This window comes from Leucoraja erinacea, chromosome 50 (assembly GCF_028641065.1).
Source record: "Leucoraja erinacea ecotype New England chromosome 50, Leri_hhj_1, whole genome shotgun sequence".
Lineage (NCBI taxonomy): Eukaryota > Metazoa > Chordata > Chondrichthyes > Rajiformes > Rajidae > Leucoraja > Leucoraja erinaceus.
Window position 1 is genome coordinate 322,210 of NC_073426.1, and position 20,575 is coordinate 342,784.

General features: G+C 49.2%; 2 protein-coding genes across 2 annotated transcripts in view; both read right to left on the reverse strand.

Annotated features, from left to right (window-relative positions):
• Positions 1-22: 22 nt before the first annotated feature.
• LOC129715067 (hyaluronan synthase 3-like) lies at positions 23-16,713 on the reverse strand. The gene is made up of 4 exons (XM_055664908.1): positions 15,084-16,713; positions 9,066-9,692; positions 3,888-3,989; positions 23-3,186 (listed from the first exon to the last, which is right to left on the reverse strand). The coding sequence occupies exons 2-4, from the start codon at positions 9,687-9,689 to the stop codon at positions 2,257-2,259; spliced, it is 1,656 nt and encodes a 551-aa protein (XP_055520883.1). The 5' UTR covers positions 9,690-9,692; positions 15,084-16,713; the 3' UTR covers positions 23-2,256.
• Positions 16,714-16,849: 136 nt separating this feature from the next.
• tango6 (transport and golgi organization 6 homolog (Drosophila)) overlaps positions 16,850-20,575 on the reverse strand; it is a 57,789-nt gene continuing 54,063 nt past the window's right edge. Inside the window, exons 15-18 of the mRNA XM_055664906.1 lie at positions 19,994-20,146; positions 19,069-19,220; positions 18,345-18,458; positions 16,850-17,896 (exon numbers count right to left, since the gene is read on the reverse strand). Coding sequence (XP_055520881.1) covers positions 17,720-17,896; positions 18,345-18,458; positions 19,069-19,220; positions 19,994-20,146 — 596 coding nt within the window. The 3' untranslated portion in view covers positions 16,850-17,719. The remainder of the gene's footprint in view (positions 17,897-18,344; positions 18,459-19,068; positions 19,221-19,993; positions 20,147-20,575) is intronic.

A 20,575-nucleotide genomic window follows, 5' to 3' on the forward strand; every position in this document is an offset into this window, starting at 1 on the left:
GATGATGGTGAGTAGGGAGTGATAGGATGTGATGAAACAGCAAATGGATCAAAGGGGGAAATGGGAAAAAAAAAAAATTAAAGGCAATGTCTGAATGCAAGAACCAAGAAGAGAGAGAGGTCTGCATGATCCAATGGTGGCAAAGCACCCTGGGCTAGGAACGGAATACTCCACAGCAAAATGCAGAGGGAATTAGCAATCCAAGATAAAGGATGACATGTCGTGTGGGATGATCTGGGCTCGTGTGGTCAGGCAGTCGCGCCAGTTTGGGTGGAGATCAGGAGGATCAACAAATTGGCAGAACCCACATAGCACTTCTGTTCCAATGGGCAATGTTGATCAATGCACGGGGCTGTGGGAAAGATGCAGTCACATTTGTAATCCTTAATCTTCACGTAGATCAGAACACATTGACTGAAATGGCCTTGAAGTGGCCTTAGTGGTTCAAAGAAACAGTGGACGAAGGAATGTGGGCAAAGCAACTTGGACAGAAGTTAGAAAGGGGGCAGATTAGATTGAGCAAGGTCAGTGATGTCGATTTATTCAGGAAGTTTCTGCTAGACTAATATGATTTAACATTGAAATGGTAATGAGGGGCTTTAATGCGGAATTTGTGCATGAATCTTCACGAGGATTTTAGCCAGGGGCAGATGGTCCACATGGCCCAGGGAGTGAGAGGAAGAAGGGAAATTGGCTGAGTGACAGGTTGGAGCACAGGATAGAGTGAATGGGCAAAGTGGTAGTGGGTGATGAAGGCGTTAATGTAACTGGTCTGTTGGGAGAGTAAAAGAACAGAAAATGAATAACGACGGGGAGGGAGGAAAGGGTGTGCTGTGACTGGGATACAGGGCGATGAAATCTGAAGTAGGAGAATGTTGCAAATATGACAGCTTTATGGAGAGAAACCTCCACACTTAGAAAAAGCTTGATGTGAGATGTCGGCCAGCACCACTCGCGTCTGGGTACATTGCAAACTTCTAGACACATTCAGCCACATCACCTTGTACTATACGCCGTTCATCTACATCATCTCAGTCTCCCATCTCTGTGTTAAATAGCCTGTGTTGAAAACCCACTGGGCTTTTCCAATAGTTTTGCTTTTCCCAATGTTTGTTCCTGTGTTCTCTCTAAAAAGTTCCTGGATCATCCTAACAATGAGATGACCTCATCAAGTTTATCATCAAATCAATCTGTTAGTGTTGTTCCCTTTGTCCTATACCTTTCCCACCCTCTCTGTAACCGTATCAGGTGGTGGGATGTTAAGGAGACGGAGCACAGTAACCATGGAAAGGAAGGCAAGGTTGTGAGGAACCCTGTCAGAAACTGGCTGCTTCAGAGACATGTCAACTACAGTGAAGGGGAAGCATGCTTTCAGAGGAAGGAAGCTATCTCCAAAAAAATGGAAATTGCTGTCATCAGAATGAAGAAAGTGCATGACTGATTTCCTTGCCTGTCGCAAGGTGGGATGTGATGGAATCCAGGTAGCTGTGGGAGGTGGGCTTGTGGTTATCAGCCATGTTCTGTGCCCTTCATTGACTTTGCTCTCCACTTCGGGGCCAGAGGTGGATCAATGCCCATCCCATAGGTTGCTGTGGATTAATGCAGAGATGGCCCTGCAAAAACAAATCCTCAGTGTAATCTGTTACCTGCACATGCTGCCTGCTTTTCCTCGTGTAACCATCATCCTGGTCATTCAAATGATTTGGAGAGGTTTACATATTATATCACATCACATATTATAATCTTTATTTTATTAAGTTTCTCCAAACCATCAGCATAGTTTAATGCCTGGGTCAGTGATTACAAAAGTGGATGTTGTGACCAGCCTTCTGCAGGGAGCGACCACCATTCACAGTGAGATAAATGAGTCAGCACCGCGACTGCCAAGTATTGTACAAATCGTAAAGCCCATGCACTCCCGGCAAGTGGAGCCGTGGCTATAGTCTAAATATTGTGTCGTAAAAAAATAAACTACTTACAAAAAACAGCAGCATTGTAAAAGGGGTGAATGGCAGGCTCGGTTCTGCAGCGGTGGGAACTCAGCTGATCATTGCTGCAAATTGCAGATCATTTCCACAAATACTGAACATGCCCATCCCTCCAGTGGCCAGCAGACGTGGCCGGCAGACAGAGCCCACTGCGGGATGACCTTGCAACGCCCGGCCCAGGCTGCACGTTCCTCTGTGGGTCGGCACAGACAGACAGACAGACAGAGCTCTTGCCACTGGGTGCTTGGCTCAGTCACACATCTGGGCCTCAGGCTTGCAGCAAGGCCTGGTCGGGGAGCTCTTGCTTGCGGCCGCAGGGCTTGGCCACGATGGCCAGGTAGAGGGCCAGCAGCAGCAGCCAGTAGCAGGCGTAGATGGCGGAGCCGGCGATGAGGAAAGGCCTCTCAGTGTCGGGCAGCGGCTGCTGGCACTCCCGGTACACGGTGTAGGCCAGACCGCCGGCTAGCACCGCGAACCATACGGACACAGGCAGCAGCCCCACCAGGTTGAGCACAAGGCGGCGGCGTCCAGAGGTGCCCCAGCCCGGCCGGTTGATGGTGAGCAGAGCGAAGAGCTTGGCCGGCAGCAGGCTGGACATGTAGAGCAGCGAGTAGAGGGACAGGAAGAGCATGTGGGCCGAGCCTCGCAACAGGCAGGCCAGGGCCGCCTTCAACACCCCCACACCCTGCACGGCCAGCAGGAAGAGCAGGATATTCCACAGCCGGCCACGGTAGAACAGCTGTAGCACCGTGCCCGTCAGGAAGAAGGGGAAGAAGCCGCTGACCACAGCCTCGTAAGTCATCCAGGGGTGGTGCTTGTGGAAGCACAGGGCGCTGTACAGCCACTCGCGGAAGTACGACTTGCTCCAGCGGGTCTGCTGGTTTAGCCAGCGCAGGTAGCCACTGGGAGTCTCGGTCAGACAGCGGGAGCGGCCCGTAAACTTGGTCTTGAAGCCCAGGTTCAGCACGCGGTTGGTGAGGTGACGGTCGTCCCCGAAGCTGCACTTGGAGCCGAGGAAATGCTGGCTGTACCAGTCGTGTAGGAAGAGGCGCAGCAGCGTGTTTCGGTACAGGCCAAGGGGGCCACTGATGCACTGGACGCAGCCAAAGTAGGACTGGCAGGCTCGCTCCACGTTGAAGGCCATCCAGTAACGCACGCTGCTCAGGAAGGAAATCCAGGAGTCGTGTTGGTTCAGGATCTGTGGGCAAAGCAGAGTGGTTTGTACGGCAATGCTGAGCTCACCACACAGGTGGTCAGTGGGAACATTGATCTATCAGTGGGAGCAGTGATCTACAGTATCAATGCTCCTGAGGTGAGGACCAGGTAACACCATCCCTGCAGTCCAGCAGCTCGACTCTGGCGAAATGTTTGGAAAAGATTGAGGGCCATGTGGAGCAGTTTGAGCTAATGATGGGGAATTTGTAGAATCGAGTTAAAGTAGCCGTGTTTGATTGTGCTGAATGTTTTGGTGAAGTAGCGGTGGAGGCAGGAGGTTGCCGTGGACATCTCGGGTAGAGCTTCAGTTGCAGCTCGGTTCCTACTCAAGGCCGTTCACAAGAATGATCCCCTTGGATGAAGTGTTCGGGGGCAGCAAGGATGGCGCCCTGAAGCTGCAGAAAGGGATTCATTTTTGACTTCTAAAAGACACTTGGATAAGAAGGGTTGGGAGGGCTATGGGCCAAATACTAGCCAAATGTGGCAACTTGGTCAGCATGGAGAAGCTGTGCCAGGGGCCTGCTACTGTGTTGTACTCTATGCTTAGATGTAAATCTGTTGGAGATGCACGGAGCCCCAATCCTTGGCAGGGTTGTGGGAAAGTTTTATTTGGTCACCACTGATCAAGCATTGACTGATTTCCCGGGCTGGAGCAGGTAGAACTGTGACACGAGTTGTACACACCTGTACGTCACCTCCCACTGCCCCTACACTGGGGTCTGCATCCAGGACTCTCACCATCTCGGCAGTGCAGGCTGGATCCAGAACTGTGTCTGAATCACACACCTGAGGAGAGAGACATTGTCAAGACCAGCTCAGTTCATGCAGAACACATATCACTCTGCTTCCGAACAGTATAGGCATGAAGAGTTATAGAGAGACTTCTGGAACATGGCACTGAGATATATGATCGCCATACGTCTGCACACACACACACACACACGCACGCAATTTTCGCGCATCAGTGCCTCAATATTCTGTCTTCAAGAATACAGAACAGCACTGAAACAGGCCCTTCAGCCCATGATGTCTGCATCAATATCGCAGCTGGCTTTGCCACTGAAGGCAGGGTAGTGAGTGGCAGAGGCGTATTATACTGACTGGAGGTCTGTAACCAGTGGTGTACCACAGGGATCAGGGCTGCTCCTTAGTTCTTGTTTTTTTTTACGTTTATATATTTGTATATATTCTTACGGGTGGCACGGTGGTGCAGCGGTAGAGTTGCTGCCTTAAGCGTCCGAAACCCAGGTTCGATCCTGACTAGGGGCACTGTCTGTATGGAATTTGTACGTTCTCCCCGTGACAACGTGGGATTTCTCCGAGATCTCCAGTTTCCACACTCCAAAGACGTACAGGTTTGTCGGTTAATTGGCTGGGTGTAAATGTAAAATTATCCTTAGTGTGTGTAGGAGAGTATTAATGTGCAGGGATCATTGTGGACTCGGTGGGCCGAAGGGCCTGTTATCGCTAAAAATGAAATATGTGTGTGTGCATATAATATATACAAGATCGTATGAAACTGTAGGTGGTGTGATTAATAAGTTGCGGATAGCACAAAAATGAGCAGACTTGTTCATGAGGAAAGTTGCCAAAAGATCTAGACCAGATGGGGAAATGGGCGATGTAAAATGTAAAAATATCCACTCACTTGGCCTCCACAGCCTTCTGTGGCAAAGAATTGCACAGATTCACCACCCTCTGACTGAAGAAATTCCGCCTCTAAAGGGTCCGTCCTTTAATTCTGAGGCTATGACCTCTGGTCCTAGACTCTCCCATTATTGTAAACATCCTCTTCACATCCACTCTATCCAAACCTTTCACTATTCAGTAAGTTTCAATTAGGTCATCCTAAACTCCAGCGAGAACAGGGCAAGCGCTGTCAAACGCTCATCATATGTTAAGCCACTCATTCCTGGGATTATTCTTGTAAACCTCCTCTGGACCCTCTCCAGCACATCCTTCCTCAGATATGGTGCCCAAAATTACTCACAATACTCCAAATGCAGCCTGACCAGCTCCTTATAGAGCCTCAGCATTACATCCTTGTTTTTGTATTCTAGTCCTCTTGAAATAAATGCTAGCATTGCTTCTGCCTTGACTTGCAAATTAGCTTTTTGGGAATCCTGCACCACCATCTCCCAAACCCTTTGCACCTCCGATTTCTGGATTTGCTTCCCATTTAGTAAATAGTCTACGCCTTTATCCCTATTACCAAAATCCACACTTTGCTACAATATACTCCATCTTCTCTGCCCACTCTCCCAACCTGTCCAAGTCATTCTGCAGAGTCCCTGCTTTCTCTACACTACCTGCACCTCCACCTATTTTCGTATCATCCACAAACTTGGCCACAAAGCTGTAGCCTTCCTCAGTAGCCTCCCATGTAGCATCGTATCAAAGGCTTTCTGAAAATCTAGGTAAACAACGTGCACTGCCTCTACCTTATTTGTCCTGTACAGTCATAATTCCAGCATATTCGGCAAAGCTACATCTCCCCTTCACAAAACCATGCTGACTTTGGCCCATTTTATCAGGAATTTTTAAGTGTTCTGTAACCTCATCCTTTATAATGGACCGTAAAATCTTACCAACCACTGAAGTCGGACTAACCGGCCTATACTTTCTACAAAGTGTTCAAGAAGGAACTGCAGATGCTGGAAGATCGAAGGTACACAAAATTGCTGGAGAAACTCAGCGGGTGCAGCAGCATCTATGGAGCGAAGGAAATAGGCGACGTTTCGGGCCGAAACCCTTCTTCATTCTTCAAAGTAGGCATACCTTGAGGAGATATACTTTCTACTATTCTGCTTTGCTCCCTTTTTGTACAGTGGGGTAATATTGGCCATTTTCCAATCGGCTGGAACCACTCCTGACTCCATTGATTCCTGAAATATCACTGTTAATCCCTGTGCAATTTTTGAGCCACCACTTTCAGAACCCTAGGGTGCAGTCCATCCGGCCCAGGTGGCTTATCCACATTCCCAAGCACCTTCTCACTAGTAATAGCCGCTCCACTAACTTCCACCCCCTGACTCTCTTGAATTTCAGGCACGTTGCTGGTGTCTTCCACTGTGAAGACTGATGCAACTGTTATTCAACTCCTGTCATTTCTTTATTCCCCATTATCACTTCTCCTGCATCATTCTCCAGTGGTCCAATGTCCACTCTTGCCTCTTGCTATCCTCTATTATATTATTGGCTAACATACCTTTGTATTTCATCTTTTCTCCCCGCATTGCCCTTTTAGTGACCTCTGTTGTTCTTTAAGAGCGTCCCAATCCTCTAGGCTTCCTACTAATCTTTGCAATGTTATGCGCCTTCTCTTTGAGTTTATGCTGTTCTTGACTTCCCTTGTCAGCCAAGGTCACCTCTTTCTCCCCCTAGAATTTTTTCTTCCTCTTTGAAATGAAAAGATCCTGCATCTTCTGAATTATTCCCCGAAATTCCAGCCATTGTTGTTCCACCGTCATTCCTGCTGGGGTCCCTTTCCAGTCAACTTTACCCAGCTCCTCCCTCATGCCTCTATAGTCCCCTTTGCTCAGCTGCAATATCGACACATCCAATTTCACCTTCTCCCTCTCAAATTGTAGGTTAAATCTTATTATATTGTGGTCGCTGTGCATGTTGCAGCTTCATAAGACACTGGTTAAGCTGCATTTGGAGTATTGCTTACACTTCTGGTTGTCCCATTACAGGAAAGATGCGGAGGCTTTGAAAAAGGTGCAGACCAGGTTTACCAGAATGATAGACACAAAATGCTGGAGTTACTCGAAGGAATGGGTGACGTTTGAGGTTGAGACCCTTCTTCAGACTGAGAGTCAGGGGAGCGGGTACCTCGAGATATGGAAGAGCAAGATGTGAAAATGACAGATCAACGCAGACGATGATCAAGGAAATATAGAATGGTTTATTGTTGGCTGAGGGGAAGGTGACAAGCAGTCATACAATCAGGACAATTAATCAGGACAGTGAAGCTAGTCGGATAACTAGGGTGGGGGAGGGATGGAGAGAGAAAGGAAGGGTTACTTGAATTTAGAGAAATCAAATTCATACCGCTCGGTTGTAAGCTGCTAAAGCAAAATATGAGTTCCTACAATTTTCTGTTTGGTCTTAAGGAGGCCCAGGACAGAAAGTTCAGTATGGGAATGGGAGGGGGAGTTAAAGTGTTTAGCAGCTGGGAGATGGCATAGGTCTAGGCGGACTGGGCGGAGGTGTTCAGCAAAACGGTCACTGAGTCTCAGCTTGATCTTACCAATATACAGGAGTCCACAACTGGAACAGCAGATACAGTAGACCAGGTTGGAGGAGGTGTAAGTGAACCTCTGCCTCACCTGAAAGGACTGACGGGGTCCTTGGGTGGAGTTGAGGGCGGGGTATAGGGACAGGTGTTGCATCTCCTACAGTTGCAGGAGAAAGTACAAGAGGAGGGGGTGGTTTGGGTGGGAAGGGACGAGTTGACCAGGGAGTTGCGGATGGAACGGTTTCTGTGGAAATGGGAAAATGAGGACAGTTGGGGAATCTGCTGGAAGTGGTGAAAATGTGGGAGGATTATGTGCTGTATGCGACGGCTGATGGGGTGAAAGGTGAGGACTAGGAGACTGTCTCTTGTGACTGGGGGAGGGGGAGCAAGAGTGGAGCTGCAAGATACTGAGGAGACCCGTGTGAGCGCCTCATCCTGGGCACAGGTGCAGCGTAGATGAAGGAATTGCGAGTAGCGGATAGTGTCTGTAGGAAGCAAGGTAGGAAGAGTGTAGTGTAGATAGCTATGGGTGTCAGTAAGTATATAATAGATGGCAGTCGATAGTCTATCCCCTGTGATGGAGACAGTGAGATCAAGAAACGGAAGAGATTTCAAAGATGGTCCAAGTGATTTGAGCGCAGGATGGAAATTGGTAGTGAAAATAAAGCCAGTGAGTTCTGCATGAGTGCAGGAGGCAGCAACGACGCAGTTGTCAACGTAGCGGAGGTAGAGTTCGGGGATAGGTGTATATTTGGGGAACAAGGATTGTTTGACGTATTCTACAAAGAGGCAGGCATAGCCGGGGCCCATGCGAGTGCCCACAGCTACGCCTTGGATTTGGAGGAAGTGGGAGGAGTTGAATGAGAAATTGATGAGAGTAATGACCAGGGGAGGAGGGTGTGGGTGGTTGTGCGGTCGAGGAAGAAACAAAGGTGACTGAACATCCAGAAGGATGTTGGGGTTGGAGAATAGTTGCTATAAGAAGAGTTAGACAAACTTAGACTTTTTTCTCTTGAACATTGAAGTTTGAACGGAGACCTAACAGGACATTATAAAATGGCAAGAGGCATGGATAGAAGACATGGTCAGAGTAGAAGCATCAAATACCCGAGGACCTAACCTTAACTCTAGTGGGGCAATGTTTAAAGGATATTTACGAGGCAAGTTTTTGTTTACATTGAGTGGTTGGTGCCTGGAATGCACTGCCGGAGGTGATTGTGATAGCAGATACAATAGCAACATTTAAAATTGATATGGACGGGCAGATGAACATGGATGGTGGAATACAGACCATGTGCAGGCAGATGGGATTAGTTTAATAGGCATCGACGGCCAGGGCCAGTTCCTGTGCTGTTGTATAATATCCATTGTAATCCTTTTCCATTGACGGAAGAAGGGTCTTGACCCAAAACATCACCTATTCCTTTTTTCCAGAGATGCTGTCTGAGCCACTGAGTTAGTTACTGCAGCTTTTTTTGTGTCTATTTTCTGTTGTATAACTAGTTGTGGGCTGTGGAAGATCAGCCCCAGTAATCAGTGAGATCAGCAGCCCACAGCTGTGAAGATGACTGGTACATACTGATGACCTCAGTGCCTTCCCCAAGACCCTGGTCTTCACCCACCTGTATATAATCCACAGAGTCTTCCAGGGCAGCAAAGGCCGTGTACATGACCTCCCGCTTGCCTCCCCACAGCTGCATGATGCAGGAGAAGGCAGACTGCCTGACGATCTGCTCAACCATGCTCTTGCCCTGGCTCTGGGTAAACTCTGTCTCTCCAGGGCCCTCCTGGTGATAGTTACTCTGCCAGATGTAGGAGCCGCTGTTCTCCACACCCATCAGCTCGTTGAATATCTCCATCATGTACATGTCCTCCTCCTGGTTGCCGTCGATGACCATCACCACCTTGAGGTTGGGATAGGCGATGTGTTTCACCGACGCCAGGCACTTCCTCAGGTAGTCAGGGTCCTCCTGGTAGGCGGCGATGCACAGGGCCACTGACTTGGTGAATTTGAGGGGCCTGTTCTCCTTCCTGGCTCTCCGATGCTCCAGGAAGGCAAATAAACTTTGGATGAAGAGGTGCAAAGTGAGGAAGGCCCCGTACAGCCCAAAGGACAGGTGGTAGTTCTCTGTGTAGCCAAACTGATAGCCTTTGATGTAGGTGCAGGTAATGGCAACCAGGACAGACAAGGCAAACAGGGTGCTCGCTGTGATCCGCAAAGCAGTGCAGAGTCGCTCCCCAGGCATTCTCTGGAACAGGAAGGAGATGCAGAACTTAGGGGGTCAGGAGATTGATTAAAACAGCAGGATGTCAGGTAGCAATGCCACATGCTAGTGAGTATAGGAACAGGAAAACTGACCTGTATAGTTCAGTGTGACTTGGCTTACCACCAGGCCAAGCAGGGTTTACCAATGATGTTGGAGACAGTTTACATCAGAATGGCAGAGGCCAAGACCCAAACCAGGGTGCAGAGGGAGAGGGAGGGGCGAGGACCCAAATAGGAACAGGAGAATGTGAAGGAGGATGGCAGGGAAATCAGCACGAGGGGCAATAGGTCTATTGTACTAAAACAACATCAGATGATTAAAGAAGACAAGCTAAAGGCTTTGTATCATAATTATAACGCATTTATAATATAAATAAACCAACAGCTAAAGTACTGGCAAATAAATATGATAGGCAGTATCACACAGACATGGTTGCAAGGTGATCAACTGGTGATATTCAGCATGTTTGAGTTTGAGGAAACAGGTTCTGATGGAATAAGTACAGTTCTAAGACACGTTCTCAGAAGACATTCAGTCATTTGGGTGGAGGTCAAACTCACCAAGGGAAAGACACCACTAAGCGGGTCAGGCAGCATCTCTGGAGAGAAGGAACGGGTGACGTTTCAGGTCGAGACCCTTCTTCAGACAGTGTCGGGAGAGGGAAACATAGAGATATGGAAGGGTAAGGTGTGAAAATGAGAGATCAAAGGGGATGTTGTTCAAACGAGAATGTAGAATAGATCATTGTTCGCTATGGGGAAGGTGACAAGGAGGAATACAGTCGGTGACATTTAATCAGAAGGACAGTGAAAGTAGTCAGAGAACTAGGGTGGGGAAGGAATGAGGAGAGGGAAAGCAAGGGTTACGAAGTTAGATAAGTTAATATACTGCCGCCCAAGCGAAGTATGAGGTGCTGTTGCTCCAATTTGTGCTGGGCCTCACTCTGACAGTGAAGGAGGCCCAGGACAGAAAGGTCAGTGTGGGAATGGGAGGGGGGAGTTAAAGTGTTTAGCAACCGGGAGATCACGTAGGCCTAGACGGACTGAATGAAGGTGTTCAGTGAAATGATTACTGAGCCTGCGCTTGATCTCACCGATATATAGTTCACACCTGGAACAGCGGATACAGTAGATGACGTACAAGTGAACCTCTGCCTCACCTGAAAGGACTGTCAGGGTCCTTGGCGGAGTCGAGGGAGGACGTATTGGAACAGATGTTGCACCTTCTGTGGTTGCAGGGGAAAGTACCAGGGGAGGAGGTGGTTTGGGTGGAAAGGGATGAGATAACCAGGGAGTTGCGGAGGGAATGATCTCAGTGAAAAGGGTGGAGATGGGAAGATGTGGCTAGTGGTGGGATCCTGTTGGAGGTGGCGAAAATGTTGGAGGATTATCTGTTGTATGCAACGGCTGATGGCGTGAAAGGTGAGGTCTAGGGGGACAGTGTCCCTGTTGAGACTGGGGGGAGGCGGACTATGAGCAGAGCTACAGGATACCAAGGCGACATGTGTGAGGGCCTCATCTGTGATGGAAGAAGGGAATCCCTGTTCTCTAAAGAATCTCATGTCCTGCAATAGAACACCACATCTTGGGTGCAAAATGCAGCGTCCACGGAGAAATGGGGGAAATGGGGGGGGGGGGGGGGGGGGGGGGGGGGGGGGGAATGTAGTCTAGATAACTGTATAACTGTGGATGTCAGTAGCTTTATAATAGATGTCAGTCGATAGTTTATCACCTGTGATGGATACAGTGAGATCAAGAAACGGAAGGAAGATGTCGGAGATGGTCTGTGAATTTGAGTGCAGGATGGAATTTAGTTGTGAAAGTTAATTGAGTTCAGCATGGGGATGGAGGTAGTTGGAGGAGTCGAAGGATAAGATATGAGTGAGGACCATCTCCGCTCAGTGGAGGAGAATGTTGCTAGAGAGAAATTGGATGGTTCTGCGGTTGGGGAAGATACGGAGGGCTTGAAGACTTCCCTGGTGAGGGATGGAGGTGTAGAGTGACTGGACAGCCATAGTAAAGATGAGGGAGTGGGGGCCTGGAAAATGTAAGTAATTGAAGAGACAAAGGGTGAGGTGTCTTGGACATAGGTTGGGAGGGATTGGACCATGGGGGATAAGATGGAGTCGAGGTATGTGGAAATAAATTCAAGCAGAAACAATGGGTCTGCCAGGGCAGTTATGTTTATGGATTTTGGGGAGAAAATAAAACCTGGGGAACCAGCATCTGTAGTTTCTTCCTACATGTATAGGTGATGTTTTGGTTGGGACCCTTCTTCATTGATCGAGGGGGGGGGGGGGGGCGGAGAAAGAGGGCCAGGACAAAGCTGGTCAGGGAATGGGCTGATACAGGTAAGGAGGGTTTTAGATAGGTAGATGATGAACAAAGGCCAGAGATAAAAAAGACAAATGTGTGACAAAAAGATTGAAGAGTTGTAAATTGTGAAGCACAATGATGGGATGGAGGTGAAAGGGGAGGGGAGAAATGGATGTGAGTCCAGGTGAGTCACGGGGGCGGGGGGGGGGGGGGGGGGGGGGGAAGAAGAAGGGGAGACTTAAGTGGTTACCTGAAATTGGAGGATTCAACGTTCATACTGTTGGGTTGTGCACCAGTGGAATATAAAGGGCTGTTCCTCCAGTTTGTGTGTGTGTGGCATCACTCTGGCAATGGAGGTGAGGGAGGAGGTACAGGGACAGTCCTGTTTGTGGATTTTTGGAGGAGGTTGAAGTGGGCAGTGTGGGTCTGGGAATAATAAAGTCGCAGGTTGTGATGGGGAGATGGCTAGGCTTGATGAGATCAGAAACAGTCTGGGAGATGATGGCCTGGTGTTCATCTGTGGGGTCATGGTCAAGGGGTAGGTCTGGTCAGCACGGTAAGGATCTAACGACCAAACGACAATGGCACTTGGCTTGTTGGTGGCTTTAATAACAAGTTGGGACTATAGCCTTGAGTGAGCTGAAGGCTGTGCGCTCAGAGTGAGATCGGAGTGGGTGGGGGGAGGGAGCAGTCAAGACGGTTGATGTTGGAAATAAACAGGACAGTGGGGCTAGAAGGTGGTGATGGTGCCTCCATGAGGAGGTGAGATGTTGGAGATGGGAGAAGAGGACATGACTAGGCGGTGAGGAGTCTGTCCCAGAGAACAATGTTTGGAGGCAGAGGTGACAGGAGAAGCTCTACATCATGGCAGGCTCTACATCTTTGAGGTACAAAGTTAAGACCACTGTCAACTAACTGGCCGTTCTGCATCAGAAAGAGGGAGGGGTCAAGGGGGGAATGGTGAAAACCTCCAGGTGTGACAAGGGGGAGAGGGAGAAGAACGGGTAGCGTTTGTCTTACACCTGTTTTTCATCTCTGGCCGCTGTCCACCAGCTGCCCATAAACAGCCTTCCTCACCTGTATCTACCTATTAGCTGCCAGGCTTTGTCCTGCTCCCCTCTCCCTCAGTGGTCACCCTCAACCCAACAATGTCTGAAGAAGGGTCTCGACCCACACATCACATACCCGTTCTCCATAGATGCTCCCTCACCCGGCACTTTGTGTCTTTTTTAGATAACAATAGACAATAGGTGTAGGAGTAGGCCATTCGGCCCTTCGAGCCAGCACCTCCATTCAATGTGATCACGGCTGATCATCCACAATCAGTACCCCGTTCCTGCCTTCTCCCCATATCCCCTGACTCCGCTATTTTTAAGAGCCCTATCAAGCTCGTTCCTGAAAGTATCCTGAGAACCTCCCCCTGAGGCAGAGAATTCCACAGACTCACAACTTTCTGGTTGAAAAAGTGTTTCCTCGTCTCCGTTCTAAATGGCTTACTCCTTATTCTTAAACTGTGGTCCCTGGTTCTGGACCCCCCAACATCGGGAACATGTTTCCTGCCTCTAGCGTGCCCAAACCCTTAATAATCTTATATGTTTCAATAAGATCCCCTCTCATCCTTCTAAATTCCAGAGTATACAAGCCCAGCCACTCCATTCTCTCAGCATATGACAGTCCCTCCATCCCGAGAATTAACCTTGTGAACCTACGCTGCACTCCCTCAATAGGAAGAATGTCCTTCCTCAAACCTGGCGACCAAAAACTGCACACAACACACCAGATGTGGTCTCACTAGGGTCCTGTACAACTGCAGGAGTGCTCTTTGCTCCTATGCTCAACTCTTGTTATAAAGGTCAACATGCCATTCGCTTTCTTCACAGCCTGCTGTACCTGCATGCTGACTTTCATAGACTGATGAACAAGGAACCCCAGATCCCAATGTACTTCCTCTTTTCCCAACTTGACACCATTTAGATAGTAATCTGCCATCCTGTTTTTGCTACCTTACATTTGGGTAACCTTACATCTATCCACATTAAACTGCATCTGCCCACGCCCCCAACCCGTCCAAGTCACCCTGCATTCTCATTGCATCCTCCTCACGGTTCACACTGCCACCCAGCTTGTGTCATCTGAAAATTTGTAAATGTTACTTAGAATCCCTTCATCTAAATCATTGATGTATATTGTAAATAGCTGCGGTCCCAGCACCGAGCCTTGCGGTACCCTACTAGTCACTGCCTGCCATTCTGAAAGGGACCCGTGAATCCCTACTCTTTGTTTCCTGTCTGCGAATCAATTTTCTATCCATGTCAGCACTCTACCCCCAATACCATGTGCCCTAATTTTGCCCACTAATCTCCTATGTGGGATCTTATCAAATGCCGCCCTTTCTGTGTGATCGTGGGGGGTTATCCATCCTGAGGCGTTTTCGACATTTAATGCCTTCTCTATTGATGTTAATACGTTCTAGAATTTCACTAGAATACTCCAAGCACACAATGTCCTTCAGTGAATTCCCATGAGGAATATTCACGCATTGCTGCAGTTTTATAGAACTGTGTGCATTCCTGCACTCCCTGCTCGGAGCTATATGCCTTGTCCCTGCATTCTGACTACTGCACCGGAGGGCTACAACCTCTGTTACTGCTATGCATCACTTTGTTGGGTGTTACTGCATTGTATGGTTATATGAAGTCCTGTGTCACTGCGGGTCTGTGTGTGCTCCTGCACCTTCTGTAATCTGTGCTACCGTCCTGTCCCGATGTTGTTTCCCGCGCACAATCTAAGGTGTCCTCATCTTATCTTTGTTCTGTGTCAGCGTTGAAATCCCAATCCGTGTGGAAAAGTGGTCAACCGGCGCTTTGCAGACTCTACAAGATGATAAACCCTGAAACTAACCCTGAATTTCTGTGATTTGGGTTCCCGATGGAGAGGACAGGTGAAGCCGCCTCCACGCCAGCACTAACAGCCTCTCTCCTGTCACCTCCCGCTCTCCAGGCTCCGCACCGCGTCCCGTCCCTTTGTCTGCCTGTCATTGTTCACGGGCAGTAAGTACCTGGGTGGATGCGCTGCTCCGCTCGGTCCCGAACCTTCTCTGGAAGTGGGAATCGTGGTTTCCGGACTCCGCAGCGGCTCCGACTATTATACCCGGAGCAGAGGCGGAAAATGGGTGAATCCTCCCCCGCTGCCCTCACCTCCACACCCCACCCCACCCCAGTCAGAGGCAGGGGAGGGGAAAGGACCGAGGGATGGGCAGGAGAAGTGGTGAGGGGGGGGGCGAGTGGAGATGAACGTATGGAGGGCGGGGAGAGGAGGGAGCAAGAGAGAGAGTCGGTAACGAGCTTCTTGAGTTGCCGGCAGAGGGATGCGCAGCGACACGCTTCAGGCTGGGCAGGGAGGAATAGAGAGGGTGGAATAGAGAGGAGAGAGCATGGGAGGGCGAGAGGTCGCACGGCACTGGGTGGAGGAGACAGGCGGGATCTGGATGCAGGGCTGGAGAGCAGAATCATTCCCGGCTCGGGGTCTCGGCAGCCCGCGCAGCATTGGGGTAGGCAACCCTCTGATGGCAGGGGTTTGCTCTCACGGTCAGGGTCACCCCAGAGGGTGGTCTAGTAACCCGCACGCTATCCCTGAATGCAAACATCAGGGGAACTGATCTTTCTATTGTTATTTTCCTTGGTCAGTACCAGACAATAGGTGCTTCATATATTTTCCGGACTCTCAGGTTTTATTTTAAAACTTCATTTCAGTTCCCTAATTTGTCCAAACGAATGTCCATGTCATGCGTCGGTATAAATACTCTCAGTGACCCATTGAAGGCTGGAAGTCGTCAAACTTGGAGCACCAGCAGGCGGGCAGGCAGGCGGTGGGTGGGCTTGTTCCCACCGGGCTATCATGTGTGAACAGGCTGTTTCTGCCCCTATACCATGATGGTGTGTCTGTGATTCCACTCTATATTCCTTCAGTAATCAGAAATCCACCAGCCTTGGATCTAAAGTGCATTGAATGCTGTTGAGAAGCAGGTTCCACACAGCGACCATTTCCCGAAGATAGACACTAAAACGTGGTAACTCAGCGGCCCAGACAGCATCTCTGGAGAGAAGGAGTAGGAGATGTTCCTCAGACCGCCCATTACTGACAGCACACGGTCCACATGTGAACTGCACACCTGCAACTCAACTCCGCCACACTCAGACACATTCCTCTGTCGCCGAGACAAAGGATTTCCATACCCAGGAACACCACCACCTGCAGGTTCCTCTCCAAGTCTCCCACAGACTGGCCTGGAAACAGTTTGTCCCTTCATCGTCACTGGGTCCAGCCCGATAGAGGGTGGCAACTCACCGGGCCAGCCTTGCCGCACAATCAGATGACGGCAAAGACATTTATTTCCAAGGGAGTGTTGTGTGCAGTCTCCTCTCCGCACAATAGCACGTGGTTACACCGGAGAAGGTGGGTTTCAGGCGGAGGCGTGGCCGGATGGAAGTGCATAGCATTATGAAAGGCACAGATAGATGAGATTAATCTTCTTCATGTCTATGTCATGCCTCAGGATAAACAGTCTCTCAGCAACCCTACCCATGGTCGGGTATCAACATCTAGAGACGCAGGTTTAAGGTGAGAGGAAGGGGATTCTGTTTTACACTAAGAGCAGTTCATATTTGAAATAGCTGTTGGAGGATGTGCTGGAATCACAAACAATGACCACGTTGAAGAGACGTTGTATGGGGCGAGGCATGAAGGATGCAGATTTGGGCAAATGGGATGAGTGTGTTGGCAAAAAGGTCATAGTGGGCCGAAGGGCCAGGATACGCTGTGTGAATCTGTGGCATTCTTTTTATTTTAAGTTAGTTTAATCAACTGAATAAAATTTGCAACTGTACAGGTGGTCCTTTACCTCAAATTCTAACATCCGACTACTAATCCAGGTCACAATCATTGCACCACCTTATAACACATGGGTACATTTCAAACATTCCATCCTTGTCCATCTGATGGAGATCTAGAAACTCCTTGCAGGGTCCATCCCCGTGTGGAGAGGAACAACCTGTAGTTTGGGTGACAGATCAGGATGCTTCTGACTCTGACCTCTGCCCTCGTCATTGGCAGCTCGCACAAGCTCCAGCCAGCTCTTCACCACATCCTCAGCAGATTACTGTCCTGCTCACACTCACTGAAGCTGCTTCACATCCAGTTCATGGTGTCACTGCCTCCTGCTGGAGGAGGTGGAAACACACAAGTAGCGACGAGGATTCAGAGTGATGGATCTCACAGGTTCAACAGAACATTCAGGGTGAATGTGAGGCCAGAGACATGTCAACAGCTTGAGTGAGGGCACAAGGTGCCAGTGAGTGGGGAACAGAAGCCCAGTGATGGGGAGAGCGGCAGGGCTGGCAATCAGTACATTGAGGGGGCAGTCAGCTTGCACACTGCAGAGTACCAGCAGCACCCGTTGCCTCTGCAGGGCTGACTCACCCTGGGCTCAACACTGGTTGAAACCACTGCACCACTTTATAACATGGTCAACATGTGTCAGTAATTCTGGAAGAACACTGCAATCCCCCACACCATTGAAGCCCCACTCTGTAGGATCAGTCAGCACCACACCACCGTCAGGGGCTAAAGACAACAGTGCTGTCACAATCCTTATACTTGCAGCACTATGAAGCAGGCTACACATGCTGGAACCTACTACGGAAGCACAGTGATTTTCTTTTCAAGTTTTTCCTCTGGAAACAAGATGCCTCTGACGACACAGTCCAACTCCTCCAGCGCCAGCTGTGCGTGCAGCTGCACCAGCTGGTCCACATCTGTCTGCACGGCAAACTTCAGCAAGCGGTAGAGCTCAAGCAGAACATCAGCCAGCACCTGCGGGAGAGGACAGGTGCATTATTGTCACAAGTATCGACATACAGCAGATACAGCTTTGTTTGTGTTCAATCATACTGTACAGGATTACAATCAAGCCTTACACAAATACAAGACATGAGCAAAGAGTAAAATACCAAAGTGCAAAACATGGTGTTAGAGAGAAAAAGTCCAAGGTCCCTAATGAGGTTGGTGAGAAGATCGGGACCACACCCTCGTTTATAGGACAAACCCCTTCAATAGTCTGCTGACATTGGGAAGGAGCTGTTTCTGAATCTGGCGGTATGTGCTTTTATGATCTTCTGCCTGACAGGAGCAGGGAGAGAGGGAATAACCTGGGGTGTGAGTGGTTCTTGGTTATTTATGTTGGCCGCTTTCCTGAGGCAGCGTGAAACGTCTGCAACACTTCCAGAGTCTCTGTCCTGTCTGCAAGAGGAGGACTGCTTACCTGCAGAGCCTTCTCACAGAGTCCACGGAGCAGGAGCGTGACCACGTGAACAGCAGCCCGCCGCACCTCAGCCTCCCGTTCAGTCTTCACGATGGCAGAAAGGCACGCAGTCACCTGGTGGAAGCAGAGAGTGAACAGGAGATGATCAGGCCAGCACACTGCTCCCGCACTGCTCTTTAATCCATGAATTCCAGATCTTACCCATGGTAAATACGGACATGTATTTGTGTAAGTCTCCTTAACCTCATCACAGAGAGAGAGTGGGACCCCTCAGGAATCAAAACTCCGTGTGGAGCCACAGGAGATGGGCAAGGTTCTCTTCTGTTTTTACTGAGTGAGAGACAGGAGGGTTGAGGACCTTCGGGCAGTCAATGGAAACGTCTCGAGAGGAGCCAGTATTACAGTCGATGAGGTGTTTACGGTCCTGACGCATATAAACGTAGACAAATCTCCCAGGCCTGAGCAGATATATCGAAGGACACTATGGGAAGCTAGAGAGGAAATTGCAGGAGCCCTGGCTCAGATTTGCAAGTCGTCATTAAATACAGGTGAGGTGTCAGAAGACTGATGGGTGGCAAATGTTGTGCCTCTATTCAAGAAGGGCTGCAGGGAAAAGGCTGGTATCTAAACCAGCTGATGGGCACACACAGGTTGTAATCCAATGTGTGGGGGAATTTGTAAAAACCATAAACAGGCCCCAACATTGTGAAGCACCTGGGCTTACCTCGTGAATGACTGGTCCCAGTGCAAAGTCCAGCCAGGTGCAGAGCTCCCCCAGGTTCGACAGGCTACTGGCTCGGACACAACTATCCACATCCTTGGTCCCCATCAAATACACATGGATCAGCTGGTCACGATAGTGAGAGGCCATCTCACCTAGCGGGAGAGAGAAGCCAGGGTGAGGTGAGAGGGCACAGAGAGCAGGAGGGGCAGAGGAGAAAGAAGGGGTTTGAGGAATAGAGCTGGGGCAGATGAAGAGGAGAGGGTGGGCAGAAGGTCTCAGCTAGAGAATATAGGGGAACTAGCAGGAGTAGGTCAGTCACACCTCGGCTACCATTCCATACGATCAAGGCTATTCTTTACCCCTACCCTGAACTAACCCATGTTCCTGGTTTCCCTTAATCTCCAAAGGTCTATTGACATCTGAATATAGCCAGAGTCTCCATACAAAAACACTGCAGATGTTGGAATGGTAAAATTAAAATAGGAAGAGAGACAAAGGATGGATGGGGCGGAATGCAGGATCTCGACATACACCTCTCTCTGCCCAACCCACTGAGTTCTTCCTCTGGTATGTTTTTTATTCTGGATTCCAGCATCTGCAACCAAACCGTCTCCTATTTATATCCTGTCTGTCCAGTTAAAAGGCAGTTGTCCCTTGACTTTTGATTATTCTTTTGAAGCCGACTACACTTTAGTATATCGTGCACTTGGACCCTTCATCTCTTCAGCCCTCCGTGATTTTGAGTTCTTTATCCTTAAATACGGGCAGTGAGGAGGAACAGAAAGATATTCTGATGCTGCCCTGGTGTGGTTCACACCCAGTTCACCCAACCAGTAATAGGGTTTAAGCAGCTCTGACCCTCGTATCTTCCACAGACACCGACAGCAAGCATCCTTGCGTCAGGGTATTGTCACAGCTGCCTCACCCAAAGCTCTCGTACTCCTCATCAGGACCTCTCCAATCTTCATCCGCGTCTCCACAGATCGTGGTTTCTCAGCTTCCTGTGATGATACTTGATATTCGTTGAGTAATTGTGGCAGGATTCGGGCTGGGTACACGTCCGACAGCACTGACAAACCTGCAGCAACAGAGGTTACACGAATTGCAGACTTTACACTTGAGGGACAAGGCCGAGTGGTACGGCAGAAAAGGCAGTAGTCCTGGCTGGGTTCAATGGTGACTCAGAAAAGCCTGTAAGCCAGTCCATCATTAGATACCACACTTGGAGTTGTGTGTGACATTCTGGCTGCCCAGCTATAGGAGGGATGTCATTACATTACAAAGGGTGCAGAAAGGTTCACCAGGATGTTGCTTTACAACACTTTGTTTCAGAATTCAAGGTTCAGAAACATGTGATTACTTAAAAAACCTCAAGCTCCAGGCAGTGACCACTTGAAAGGAAATGAAGGAAATTGCTTCATTAATACGTCTCATTAGTTACAAAATCAGGGAATTCTCGTAAGAAGTATCTACCTGTGTAATGCAACGTTGGTCTTGTTGAGACTTG

Excerpts from the sequence above, each read along its gene's own strand:
- LOC129715067 (XM_055664908.1), bottom strand. The coding sequence starts at position 9,689 with ATGCCTGGGGAGCGACTCTGCACTGCTTTGCGGATCACAGCGAGCACC. Across the intron at positions 3,990-9,065 it reads ACTCTGTGGATTATATACAG|GTGTGTGATTCAGACACAGT; the intron begins GTGGGTGAAGAC and ends CTCTCTCCTCAG. Across the intron at positions 3,187-3,887 it reads CAGTGGGAGGTGACGTACAG|ATCCTGAACCAACACGACTC; the intron begins GTGTGTACAACT and ends CTTTGCCCACAG.